The following is a 14,082-nucleotide window of genomic DNA, read 5'->3' on the forward strand; positions in this document are numbered from 1 at the left end:
TCAAGACATCTGATTTATAATTTGAAGTTTATGGAATTTGAAATCCAAAACACAACAACACACAAAATTTGGTATTTTCAAAGGATAGACACAACAATGAGACAAACTGAATCATATCTGAATGAGCTGCAAGAAACACAAAAGTTCAAATAATTTCATATTGTCAACATGAAGTTTAAGTCACTTTAGACTTACTCACAGTGGGAAGAAGAACCAAAGCTTTTACTCAGGTAAGAGTACTGTTACTTCAATAAAAATATTACTCAAGAAGGAGTAAAAGTATGCTGCTAGAAAAGTAGAAAAGTGAAATGTCTTTAAAAAGTAAATGTAACTAAGTAGATGTTACTAAGTACTACAAATCTCTGAGCATAGGATACAAACACAAATGTGACAAAAAATTGTGCACATACTCTCAACCTCATTACAAAACCTAAACACTGCTGCATTCAATAAAACTACAAAAAAGTAAATGAAATACCCCATAAAACTGCTGGGTCACTGCTGGTCCATATATCTGACATGAATATTTGAAACTCTCTGCAGGTTTATCACTGCACCAACTGTGTGATGTGATGGCACAATCCTGATCATACCGCTGCCTTCTCTTAGAGCAGTGGTCCCCAACCATCGGTCCATGGACCGGTACCGGTCCGTGGATCAATTGGTACCGGGCCACCGGCCGTCCAAGAAATAATTAATTGTATTTATTATCTGAGTCTGAACAATATTTTATTTTGAAAAATCTTTTATTTTGAAAAATGACCGGATTCTCTCGGTTACGTTTCCGTCACTTGAGCGCCGACAACTTAACCACTTAGCGTGTGGTTTGTAAATATATATTTATTTTGACCCATACCACTTGTTTTGACTGTATTTTATATACAAATATACATTTTATATTGTGTTTTGATATGATATATAAATGTACAGTAATAGAGCAGCTGGGTGTGCAGATACAGATTCCTCTCAGTGTGAGTTTTCAGTAGAGCCCTCACTGATGTCTGTGGGTTGAAACATTCAAAAGTTATTGCACTTTTTCCAAACGTTCTCCAAATGTCTTCATTCGTATAGGTTTGGAGAGGCCTGGACTTACTCATGATAAAATGATTGTAAAACTCTCATTGTTATAGGTATTGACCTCAAATTTGAAATGTAAGTGGTCAACAATCTTGTCAGTTGAGATATAGTGTATTTTTGGCCCCAGCTACTTACTGCAGTTTTCTACACCTTCATTTTCACAAAATTTTTTTGGCGAGGATGAGAACACATTTTTTTTATGTGTGTTCCAAAGTGTATAAATGCTCAGCAGACACACCTGTGGGCAAAATTATAGGGTGTTACCTTTATAAAGACCCCAAACTAGTGCAGTTACTACTGAGGGTTCAATAATGGTGATTATTTTAATTTGGAGAGGTCAGAACAAAGGCAATTTCACCAAAATGACCCGGAATGCAAAGGGGTTTTTAACCCACAAATTAGCAAAATGAGTAAACGTAGATGTGCACACTTTTTCAATGAAAATACATTAACTAACTTTGTGATGCAAACTGGACTGTCATAAAGTTTTAAAATCAAACTCATAAAAATGCATCTTATACACCTCCTGGCTCATGTGTTCCAGACATTTCATCAATACTAGCAAACAATGTAGCAAGCAATAGAAATATTAGAAACAGTAGGTGTGATGATACACATTATTTTAGCTAAGAATCTTTCATAATGTTATTGTTTTGAGGGAGTTAGTTTTTCCTGAACTAAAGTCCCTCCTCTTCCTAAACATTCCACAGGAGCTATTCCACTCAGAATGCTCCACATGTCAGTGGGGTTTTAGCCAGGCTACAGCGAGGATACAACCATGGAAGCGACAGTGTGCACGCGGGAAAAGCAGCTCTCAGGTCTATGCTACTCTTCTCACACCAACGCCAGCTCTTGCCTAAGGGCACAACAACAGTATGTGGTATGCTCCGCTCTGCATTCAGATTGAACCACTGCAACAATTTGCAACATTTGAACATTTGCAATTTATTCTGTGTATTCTTTACATATGCCACAATGTATGTGCAATGATTTTCTTTTAGAATTAAATAAATATCAAATATGTATCATAATAGATAAAAAAAAATTATAATAAAGGCAGCCATGTTACACATTCATACCATACATTCTGTAAAAGACAAGGCCATCAAAGCCATGTTTTCAGTGGTTTTGGTAGAATTTCACTAGTTTTGTTGTGTTTAACAATATGATTTTTACAGTTACTCCCCATTTAATAAAATTTCATTTGATCTAGGAACAGACAGGAGCAGAGAGAAGCAGATAGGAGCAGACAGGAACAGAGAGGAGCAGACAGGAACAGAGAGAAGCAAACAGGAGCAGAGAGGAGCAGAGAGGAGCAGATAGGACCAGACAGGAGCAAACAGGAGCAGGCAGGAGCAGACAGGAACAGAGAGGAGCAGACAGGAGCAGAGAGAAGCAGATAGGAGCAGACAGGAACACAGAGGAGCAGAGAGAAGTAGATAGGAGCAGACAGGAACAAAGAGAAGCAAACAGGAGCAGAGAGAAGCAGGCAGGAGCAGAGAGGAGCAGATATGACCAGACAGGAGCAAACAGGAGCAGAGAGAAGCAGACGGGAGCAGAGCGAAGCAGACAGGAGCAGACGGAACAAACAGGAGGGATATGAATGGGGCTATTATGCTTGTGAGTGAGCAAGTGTGATTGTCAGAGCAGAGCAGGCCTGGACACATCTGTGTACAAGTGTGTCCTCCAGCAGTGTTCATGTGACAGCTCTCTGCATGTTTTATGGACACGTAGATATGCACATCAATATCAGAGCCGAGCAGACTGGAGATTTATGTGAGAGACATAACACACACTGACTCCATGTTTCCAAGTGGACTCAGAGGAAAAGTATTGCGTTTCTTGGCAGCTATGCCCACTTTTACTTGAGAATAAGTAGATCTACAAATATTAGGCTTACAAATAAGAGATTTAAAAATAAAATCAAAGTCATAAAAACACATATTGTTTGAATGTGCTAGTACAAATGCATTATAACTATTAACTTACTATTAATGTACTCAGTTTTGACAGTGGAGTATTAGGCCTATGCAACCTTAATAAACATGTTACATTTAGATATGCTGATAGTTGGTCTACACTTTCATCAAATTGAGTGAATTACGTCCCTGAGACAGAATAACCATAACGGAGTAACACATTCACACACGATCGGGCAAACCAAAAGTAGGCGAACAAGATGATAATAATATGAATGTATTTATTTAATTAAAAATAGATGTTGGTGCAGTGAAAAAATACTAGGTTGACTCAGCGTGCATATACGGTATTTACCATTGCACAATGTGTGTTCGGAGCATCATGGGGTCATGCGTAATCACAGCAAGTCCAGTTTATGAGCGCAGCAGCACTTGGAGCCGGGTGAAGGGAGCAGGTGTGGGAGGTGGACGGGGTGGAAGGGATGTTTGGGCAGCTGCTGCGCCTGGCCCCGGCCTTTCACAGGTCCTGCCCGTCTCCACTCAAAGGACTCTCAGCGGCAGACCCTCAATTTGCATTTGCTGCAGACTTCTGGCAGACTTCACTTGGCGGACTCGGCGGCGGAAGACTCAGTGCAACTTTGGGACAACATATAGGTCTATGGTTTACAGAGGAAACGGGGATTAAATCACATTAGCGTGTACCATATATATTGTCTGGAGACATTTGTAACTGGTGTAACTTGGGCGAGATATTGTTTATTAAAATCTGGCTTTGATACTGCAGACGGATCTAGGTTTTCTCGCGGAGCGATACTGCGTCCTCCGCTCCCCAGGCCGTGGCGCACTGCACAGACAGTGCACTCAAGTTGGGGTTTAACTTCGGGATGAGTCTGCGCCACTTTACGGAGTACTAAAGCATATTTTATTTGTCCGCTGTGTGTCTATACGGAACCAGGCCACTGGGACTTTTTTGCACGTGCTCGGAACTAACTGTCCAACTTTGTGGCATCGGACGGATTTAGCAGAACTCAAGATGTCAATCCTGCCTTTCACTCCCCCCATTGTCAAAAGACTGCTGGGCTGGAAGAAGGGAGAGCAGAACGGCCAGGAGGAGAAGTGGTGTGAAAAGGCGGTGAAAAGTCTCGTGAAGAAACTGAAGAAGACGGGTCAGCTGGATGAACTGGAGCGAGCCATCACCACCCAAAATATCAACACAAAATGCATCACTATCCCGAGGTAAGCGCGCGCGGCTAGCTGCTGCTGGCCGTGGCGCTGGCCGGACAGTGGCCGGTACAGCTTTGCATAGAGCGTATTAGTTACTCTTAACGACATGTTTATAGTGAGTGCACACTCTGCTGCCTCATGCCCCGTGCGCTGCGAGGCATCGGCCGTGGACTCCGAACTGTCAGTTTTCCGCAGCTTGTGTCGCGTTTGCGTTGTGTGCACGCTGCTGTGATTCCAGCGGGCTCCCTGCTGTAGTGTACGTGACAGAGTGGCTGTTAGTGGAACTAACACGGGTCTGGAGGAGCTAGCCTCGCTCCAGTGTCGGAGTTGCTGACATGCCTGTGGTGTTGTCTTTACTTTGGGTGAACTCGTTGACTGGAACAGGTAGTGCCGTTTACAATCCATCTAAACAAAGCGTGTTTATTTGTCAGAGCGCGCATATTTCGCATGGTGCAGTGCACATGCTTCGCAAAAACTCAAATGGAGACCAAGTTATATAAGTTGGCCTTAATCTGGGGCGCTTTGTCTGTGCGCTGTGTCAGTGCGGTGCGTAGTGCGTAGGCGAGCCGTGGCTTGGAGCTGTGCAGGCATTTGTCACACACACCGCTTTACTCTTTTTGCTTTACGCTTTTCTGATGACTGTGACTCCGGTCACAATGAGCTGTCATAGTGAAGTTTGTCCCTCCTGTCCACGGCACCCCGGGGGTCCTGTGTGTTTATATCTGCCTAAAAGCGCTTACATAATACTCCGTAACCTTCACTGTTGACATGGTAAACCCGTGCAGTGGCCCTTAGGAGAATGGGACAGGTTTGGTCAGCGCTGTGTCAGGTGTATTAGTAGCTTTACTTACAGGCCGGTAAAGTCCCTGTACTGAAGTATGAGTGTAACAGACTCAAGTCCCGGAGTGTGGCAATTGGAGAGACCACTTCTGCCGCTGCTGCCGGGCACTCCCACATTCTTGATTGCCACAAGTGGCATATTACCGCGTACACAGGCCTGGCGGACAGCGGAGCTAAGCCCTCCAGAAAGTAAAATCATGTTTGTCACGACCCAGGCCTCCTCTTACCCAGAACAGAGAAGAGTGGCAGAGGAGAAGGGCCAAGTAGCAGAGGAGAGGAAGAAAGCAGAAGAGAGATGAGCAGAGGAGAGAGGGAAAAGCAAGGAGCCCCCGGTCTCTGGAGGGCTGCGTTTCTCTTAATGCTCTCCATAGAGCCACTGCGGGCCTCCATACATCCACAAAGTTTGGTCCTGTCTCATTCATAACTCTGATAATCCAATATCAGGTGAGGAGCCAAGGCAAAGAACGTCACATTTTGATTCCATAATTTTTTATTCCATTTTGTTGTCGATTTTGAATTGGCTGATAAATTTGATTGCCAGTCTCCCTTAAGACCATAGTGGCTTATTGTCCTGCACACTTCCCACTGAAAATAGAAGCACCAGCGTTTGTGCAGTTGGTTAGTACTTAACTCCCTACAGCTGTCACGATGGATATGATCAGATGTGCATGTGTGTATGTCGGCATTTGTAGGCCAAATTTTTTTCAGAACTATGGACAGGCCTACCAAGGTCTCAGATATGAGTACTTTGAACTATTTTATTGGAATCCAAACATGGCTTGTATTTGACTGTATTAAAAGCCAGCTCTGTGTATTTGCAGGTAATATAAGTGAGTTTGTATTTATAATGTCTGTATGTGGCTCAGTTTCCCCAGTACAGACAGGAGCGGCTGCCCGAACATGCTGAGGTGTAAGAGGTCCGCTCTGTCATGGAGGAGATGGATTATGTGGTGACCTCCTGCACATTCTCACATCTCCCTCTTTCTCTCCGTCTCTCGCCTCTTCCTCTCTGCCTCTTTCTAGTTCTCTCTCTCACTCCCTCTGTGCAAGTAAGTTATTGGTTCAATTCCCGAGTTTGTGCGGAGTTTGCATGTTTCTCCCCGTCTTCTTTCGTGCCCCCCCTCTCTCTGCTTCTCTGTGCATCTCTCTGTGCATCTCTCCCTTTCACTGTGAGAGCAAGAGCAGTTGTATATTTGTCTGTAAACCCATCCTGTCCAGGCCTAGCAATAGCAGCAGAGCCAGGCTAAATGCTGCTAGCGTTAAGTCACAGTCCTGTAGTGACAATAGTGCAGGAACTAGCTGTTCTGTATACAGATGTGTCAGTGAAAAGAGTTCTTTAATAATAATAATAATAATAATAATAATAATAATAATAATAATAATAATAATAATAATACATTTTACTTGAAAGCGCCTTTCAGGACACTCAAGGACACTGTACAAGACAAAGTTAAAAACACATTAACACACAACACTTTAAGATTTAAAGGCACAGTATGTAACTTTCTAGACATGGAACGTCACCTGCATGATTCCAAGGAAATACCAAGTTAAAAACATATTTTGGAACATTGACCTTAAAAGTAGATGAGTTTTCTGCGGTACTGTAGAAGATGATAGCAAAGGAACAACAAAGTGCAACGAACACAAAAAAAATCTATTTTTTGCATTTTTTGGTTAAAAGTTCTATACAGTGGCATTCAAGAGATTCCTGGAGAATAAATTTGAAGGACCTCAGCAGTTTACACAATCTAATTTGTTTTAAGCAGAGGTTGGACTGCCATTGGCTGTGATGTGATGAGACAATCCTGATCTCACTGCTCAGGACTTTGGGGAAGTTTGCATTACGACCCAATACCTTTGCCTGAAAACCCCAATGCTATTACTTAAGTAATTTTCCAAAACAACTCACTGAACGCCATTTTCTTTTTCTTGACATGGTCTTCATTGCTCTTGTAGATTCAGACTTATGCTTGGCTGTATCCTTGAACCGAAAACTTCCAGATAGTCTATTTGTTCTGTCCTTCACAGACCTCCACATGATGAGATAAGTTGAATTAAAAGTGCACTATGCAACATTTCTGGTTGACCACCTGCTTGTGTCCATGGAGATGTTATTGCTCTGCCTAGAATGTCTCACAGTATAGCTTCTATCTGCATGGAGACAAGCACCTAATGCCACCTGACCAAGTTACAAGTCAGATCTGTGGGGAAAGATCAGGCAAAGTAATAACATCTCCATAGAGACAATCAGGTGGCAGAAAAGTGACATAGTGCACCTTTAAAGGGCCTATATTATGCTGTATAGTTTGCTATATAGCTATGTAGTTTGTATGGTATGTCTGCTCTATAGTTATAATCTATGACCCGTGGATCATGTTATAATGATCCAGGGTACATCTCCTCCTATGGATAGCTGCACATCACACAATGAGCAGCAGATTTCTTTTCATGTGAAACCAAAATGACTATGCCATGCTGCCAATCTTACGCATATCACTGATTAAGGAAATAAAATTGGAGAATGAAGTCAGTACAGAGCAGTAGGTACCGGTGTAGCGATTAAAGATAGCTCAAACATGGACAAATCACTCGAAATACAATTTTAAGTGGGCGAATGGTGAATGGAAACAACTATAATATGGATAAAAGTTCTGAAAATTCTATTTTCCAGAATAGGTTTGCTTTAAGTGTAGTGTGGACATAATGAAGCTGTGTTGCAGTGAGCACAGGGATGCTAGCATAGCGTGTGAGTGGACAGTTCCTTGTTTATTTTCACATATGGCCCGCATCCCCAGCCCTGCTTTAGTCACAGTGTTGCAGGCTATCGGCACCACTCTCACAATGACCCTTTGGTGTTTTTGCTCCCAGAATAAACCTCCTGCACAGTTTCCAAGCCCTTGTCACTCATCACGAAGCAATTGTGGCGGTCCTGCCTGGCCCCTCCCACTTTTTCTTTTTAAAGTGGCGATATCATGCTTAGACAAACTCCCACTGCTCTGCTGCTCATGACTCAGGCATGTTTGTAAGGGAGGGGCTTTAGCATGGCAGGCTGCTGGAGCTACAGGGGTGAGAAAAACAACACATGTGACAGTTTAGTTTTATATTTAAAAAAACACAACCTAACAAAGGAGAGACTAAATCAAACTGACATAGAAACATAGGCACCAATTTGTGAAGATAAAGACTAAAAACAGACTTTTTTTAATATAATAATTTACGAAATGTATTTTACTTCTATGGGGCATTAACTGCTAACACATAACATATTTAGATCAACATGTTGTTATTATTTTGAAAATGCTATATTTGCACAAAATTATGTATTAATGTGTTTTAGAAGTTTCACTTTTATTTTTGATGCTCTGAGTTTCCTCTACCTTTGCTCAGTCCCCCTTCACAGTGTTAACACAACACTATCAGTGCACATCCTGCTAATGAAACTACTACTCATTGCATCAGGTTTGTAAAGTTGTAGTGAATTGTTTTGTGTCATACTTTTGTATATTTATGGAAAATTGATGTGGGTGGGTGACGTGTCCATGGCTCTTACTACCGGGCTGAAGTCATAGCTAAAGTCCCTGTGGCTCTTACTACGATGCTAAAGTCACAGCTAAATTCCATGTGGCTCCTACTACCAGGCTAAAGTCACCTAAAAGTCCATATAGCTCTTACTACCAGGCTAAAATCACAGCTAAAGTCCTCGGGCCTCTTACTACCAGGCTAAAATCACAGCTAAAGTCCCCGTGGCTCTTAATACCAGGCTTAAGTCATGGCTAAAGTTAATGTGGCTCTTTCTACCAGGCTAAAGTCACAGCTAAAGTCGCTGTGGCTGCTACTACCAAGCTAAAGTTACAGCTAAAGTCCACGCGGCTCTTACTATCAGGCTAAAGTCCCCCTGGCTCTCACTACCAGGCTTAAGTCACGGCTAAAGTCCCGGTGGCTCTTATTACCAGGCTAAAGTCACAGCTCAAAGGGCCCACTCACCTCTCATGTGGTCCTTATAACCACACATACACTATGAAATCACCTACACATGTATTAACCGTAAAACGCTTCACCTAGATTACAGCAAGTGTGAGTAATGCAGTCTACTCCTGCATGGATGGATGAATCACGCTCACTGCAACTAGATAATCAACAACAATTACGAGTACTATCAGTCATACCGTGTACAACTCCACACTGTGACACGTTACCTACAAGAGGCTTTGATAGCACCAATGCAAGCACTAAGTATATACTGTCTTTTTACTATTGTCTACAACTGATAGGTTCAACGGTCTATTTAAAGTGTGTTAAGCTGGCCTCAGTAAAATGCATAGTCATACATTGTTACTGGTCCTATTTTTACTGAAGTCAGTGTGAGATGGTGATAGACGGTGCACTTTTCAGTGCGTCTGTGTAATGAAATCAGTGTTATTTTGGTACAAATATACAACTTTTAAAGCTGTTTAAATTACCTTGAAGTACAATACTAAAACTAGTATTGAAACTACACAGTAAGTGAAGTATCCTAATCGTCAAACTATAGAAGAAATAAGTTGGACATTTTCTGAAGTGTTTTAGAATGGTCTTGATCTATATCAGATAAGACTACATGCTAATATTAAATAGGGGATATTTTACTGCTATGGGATATTAACTGCTAACACATAGCATATTTAGATCACCATGTTACCTTTTATTATTAAGTTCACCCAAAACAACATAATTTCCTTCCTCGTGTTAAATCATTCCCCTTCAGATCGCTATCACAACACAATCCCATTAATAAATAACTGCACATTGCATCAGGTTTGTCAAGTTGCTGTGTACAGTCTTGTATCATGTTTTTGTATATGTATGGAGGACTGTCGTGTGGGACCATTGGTGACGTAGGCTTGTGGCTGGAGCATCGCATAGAATCTTACAGCTAACCGTAATAGGACCCGGGAGAGTTTGCTAACATACTCAAACATGCATGGATGACATCTAAGATCTCATGACATTCAGGCATGTTTTTAATGAGGAAACAATGTTATAACATGGTAGAAACTTCCAAAAAGTAAATAAAAAAAAAAGGCTTAAAAATGTCATTCTGTTGTATAAAAAGAGGTTTAAAGTATTATGGTACTGAAATTTGTATTGAGCATTGAGTATTGTATTGATTTAGCTTTCGACAGAGTAAATAAGGTAGACAACAGTGACAAACATAACTTTATCAAAGTTTAAAAAAGCACATTTGTAGAAGATGGACCCTTTCAATCAAAATATCAAAGATTTGATTTGAAGTGGGAAATAAAACCCCAATTCCAGTGAAGGTGGGACGCTGTGTAAAAAAACCCAAAAAAAACAAAAACCCGAATACAATGATCTGCAAATCCCTTTCAACCAAAGATATGATATTTAATGTCAAACTGATAAACTTTATCGTTTTTATGCAAATATTTACTCTGCTTGCAACACATTCCAATAAAGCTGGGACAGGAGCAACAAAAGAATAAGAAAGCTAAGGAATGCTTAAAATACACCTTTTTGGAATATTCCACAAGTGAACAGGTGAGTGTCATGATTGGGTATAAAAGGAGCATCCCCGAAGAGCTGTCACTCACAAGCAAGGATGGTGCGAGGTTCACTACTTTGTGAACAACTGCGTGAGCAAATAGTCCAACAGTCTAAGAACAATATTTCTCAATGTACAATTGCAAGGAATTTAGAATTCATCATCTATGGTCCATAATATCTTCAAAAGATTCAGAGAATCTGGAGAAATCTCTGCATGTAAGCGGCAAGGCCGAAAACCTACATTGAATGCATGTGACCTTTAATGTCACGTGCAGTGTGAATATTTGCATAAAGTGCATATGTTTATCAGTTTGAACATTAAATGTCGTGTCTTTGTAGTTTATTCAGTTCAATATTGAAAACTGAATAAAGGATTTGCAAATCATTGTAGTCTGTATTTTTTTTAAGTTTTACACAGCGTCCCAACTTCATTGGAATTGGGTTTGTATGTTTCTATCTGTCATTATCAGTACCGCACAGCCAGAATTTCCTTGTTTCTCAAATTAGTGTAAAAACAAAGATTACACAAGAGCGGGCATCTCAGTGTTGTATTGGCTCCTGTGTATGTGTGTGCATGTGTGTTTGTGTGTGTGTGGCAGATAGATAGATAAATAAATATATAAATACATGAATAAATAAATAACAAGCCTTTGAAAGACTAAGCCAACCCAGATATTGCATGCCTAAACACCCAACATGTGGCAAAGAAGGTTGGGTTGTGGTTACTGTGGGAACGGCACAACTGTCTTAAGGGCAGCTGTAACTGTTACAATTATAGTGAGATAAAATATCCTGCTCTCTCATGATTACTGACACCATAAAAACATAAAGGCGCACTACATAACTTTTCTGCTTCATCAGTATGTAAATACCTGGAATGTTATACAGTTTGGCAATTTTATACTTATACATTTTATAAATTAGCTTTTTTTTTTTTTTTTTATACCGTATTTTCCGGACTATACGACTATAAGTATAAAAATTAGTAATAATGAAGAAAAAAACATATATAAGTTGCACTGGACTATAAGTCCCATTTTTGGGGGAAATTTAGAACAGAAATTTTATCTTTAAAGGCAAGTTAAAATAATAACAATAAAATTGAGAACTACAGGCTGAACAGCAAATCAGCACTCTTAACGTAACACAACAAACTGAATATGTGTCTAGTATGTTTACGTAAAATATAAACAGTTAGTCAGATACGATATGCTAACGTAACATATGCCGGCTTGTCCACAAAGAGAGAGAGAGACTCGAGAGTTCTTTTCACTGATGTTTACTGTGGTCTTACATCTTCATTACAGTTCACACCGTAGAACTAGCAAACACATCAAATATAACATAAGCTGTGGCTCATATTACATATACACACAAAACTGCACATGAACGCATGGAAAATATACATACCACTTTGGCCTGCTATTAAAACAAATCGGTGAACCCAAAACTTTATATTTTACTTCTCAATTGTTTACAAAACAATTTAGAAGTAAAAAGTTTGATTTGTGGTTTACATGTCATTTAAACCATCTTCTAGGTCCAGATGGTGTATACCAGATAGGTGTTGTTAACCACAACATGACAGCACAAGGTAGAACAGAGCATTTTGAGCTTTGTAGATGTAGACAGACAGGATTAGCCTAGTTTACCAAAAACGTATATGTTCGCAATGATCTCAATGTAAAGTCTGGACAGTGCATTTTTATTACACTTTCATACAGTTCAAACAGGATAGTACACTAGTACTAGGGCGACAGTGGCTCAGTGGTTAGAGTGTTGGTCCCCCAACCCGAAGGTCGGAGGATCGAGTCCCGCTCGGACCAAGTCCCGCTCGGACCAAGTTCTGTTGTTTAGGCAAGACACTTCACCCACATTCGCCTAGTATGAAAGTGGTGTGTGCTCGAATGATAGGTGGTCGGAGAGGCTGATGGTGCAGATTGGCAGCCTCGCTTCCGTCAGTCTGCCCCAGGGCAGTAAGCCATTATTAGTAGTAGTAAATGGTTACTGTCTCTTTTTTTATAGGCCTGCTATGATAGAACCCAACTCATTCTTTAATGCCCAGTGTGATGATCCTACTCTTGTGTGATTCTCTAGTTTAGAGTCCATTTACTGTTACATCATTTTTTATTTACTGGGAAATAATAATATATAAACATATGTAAAACCATATTTGCATTATTTTTCACACTTTTTGTGCCACGTTGACACTTGAGTGTTAATATCAACTATAATGGAAATAGATTATTATAAAATTCACCCAGTTTGCGGCCCTAATTGTAACATGGCTTAAAGTCAGTCAATGTTGTGTAAAACAGGACCTTTAAGCTTTGTAATTTTACATGACATTCAAACTTTTTTTTTTTTTTTTTATAATAATCCTTCTAAAATCTATATGATAACATTGATAATGACTGATTGCAGAAGCCTTCAGTGCCTGCACTGCATCTCTGCTCTGCTCATGTGACAAACAATCCAAATATTGACATGACATTCTGCCATGAGGAGAGGCCCTGCACTCGCTGCTTCCTGTTTGTCAGAGCTGTGCTGTCTAAAGTCGAAAATGATATTTATCAGGAAAAGGGAAGTGCGTCTCTGCTGCCCGTGGTCCCCATTTGCAGAAGCTGTGGTTAGCACTGTTAACACCACACCTTTGCACTGGGCTGCTCGCTATGTTAACATGCACAAACAACTCCAAGAGCGCTAAACAACCACATTCAAATAATCAGATCACTCATGTAAAGGTCTACATTAGGGTTGTCTAAAGTATCAAAAATCAAATACTAATCAATATTAAAAGTAGCATCAAAACTCATTTATACTCATTTGAGCAAGTATCAACACTAAAAATGTCACATCAACCAGACAAAAATGAACGTTTCCTGAGTAGCTTTAGAATTTTCTTGAGACCACACAGACTAGTATATGCCCATGAACCGCTATGGAACTTACCTGGAGGACTGCATGGTAATACAAAAGAATGTACTATTATTTAATGTTGAAAATCACATTTACATCATTCACATTCATCATGGTATTGGGATCGGTATTGAGAATCAAGTCTATTCTGTAGCATCGAAATCTAGATTGAAATTAATTAATTAATTTGAAATTTTAATTGAAATTTTTGTGACAGCACTAGTGGTCTGAGAGTTGTAAGAAGAGACCTGATGCCGGAGTTGTAACGCACGAGAAGTTTATTTACATCAGTACAGGACTCAGCACCTGGAGACATGAACCCTCAGTACAATGTGATAGTGTTGTCCATTCCAGTCTAGTACAGTCCAGACTGGCTGTGCTTCTGTTGTAGGGAGTATTATACCTCTGACGATGTAAGCTAACAAAGACTGAACTGGCACTGTGGGGCTGGCACAACACAGAAATTTGCTTTCTCTATCAGTGCAAATGAGGGGCTAAGAGAAGTTCGGGTTCCTCTAGTAATTTAGCTTTAGCATTAATTCTTTACAGGTACACT

The 14,082-nt window shown here is 40.4% G+C and overlaps 1 protein-coding gene across 1 annotated transcript in view; it reads left to right on the top strand.

Moving 5' to 3' along the window:
• Window positions 1-3,441: 3,441 nt before the first annotated feature.
• Window positions 3,442-14,082, top strand: part of smad3a (SMAD family member 3a) — a 68,920-nt gene continuing 58,279 nt past the window's right edge. The window contains exon 1 of the mRNA XM_033989663.2: window positions 3,442-4,232. Within this exon, the coding sequence (XP_033845554.1) occupies window positions 4,030-4,232 (203 nt within the window). The 5' untranslated portion in view covers window positions 3,442-4,029. The remainder of the gene's footprint in view (window positions 4,233-14,082) is intronic.

Source organism: Periophthalmus magnuspinnatus, chromosome 3 (genome assembly GCF_009829125.3).
Source record: "Periophthalmus magnuspinnatus isolate fPerMag1 chromosome 3, fPerMag1.2.pri, whole genome shotgun sequence".
In the NCBI taxonomy this organism is placed as follows: domain Eukaryota; kingdom Metazoa; phylum Chordata; class Actinopteri; order Gobiiformes; family Gobiidae; genus Periophthalmus; species Periophthalmus magnuspinnatus.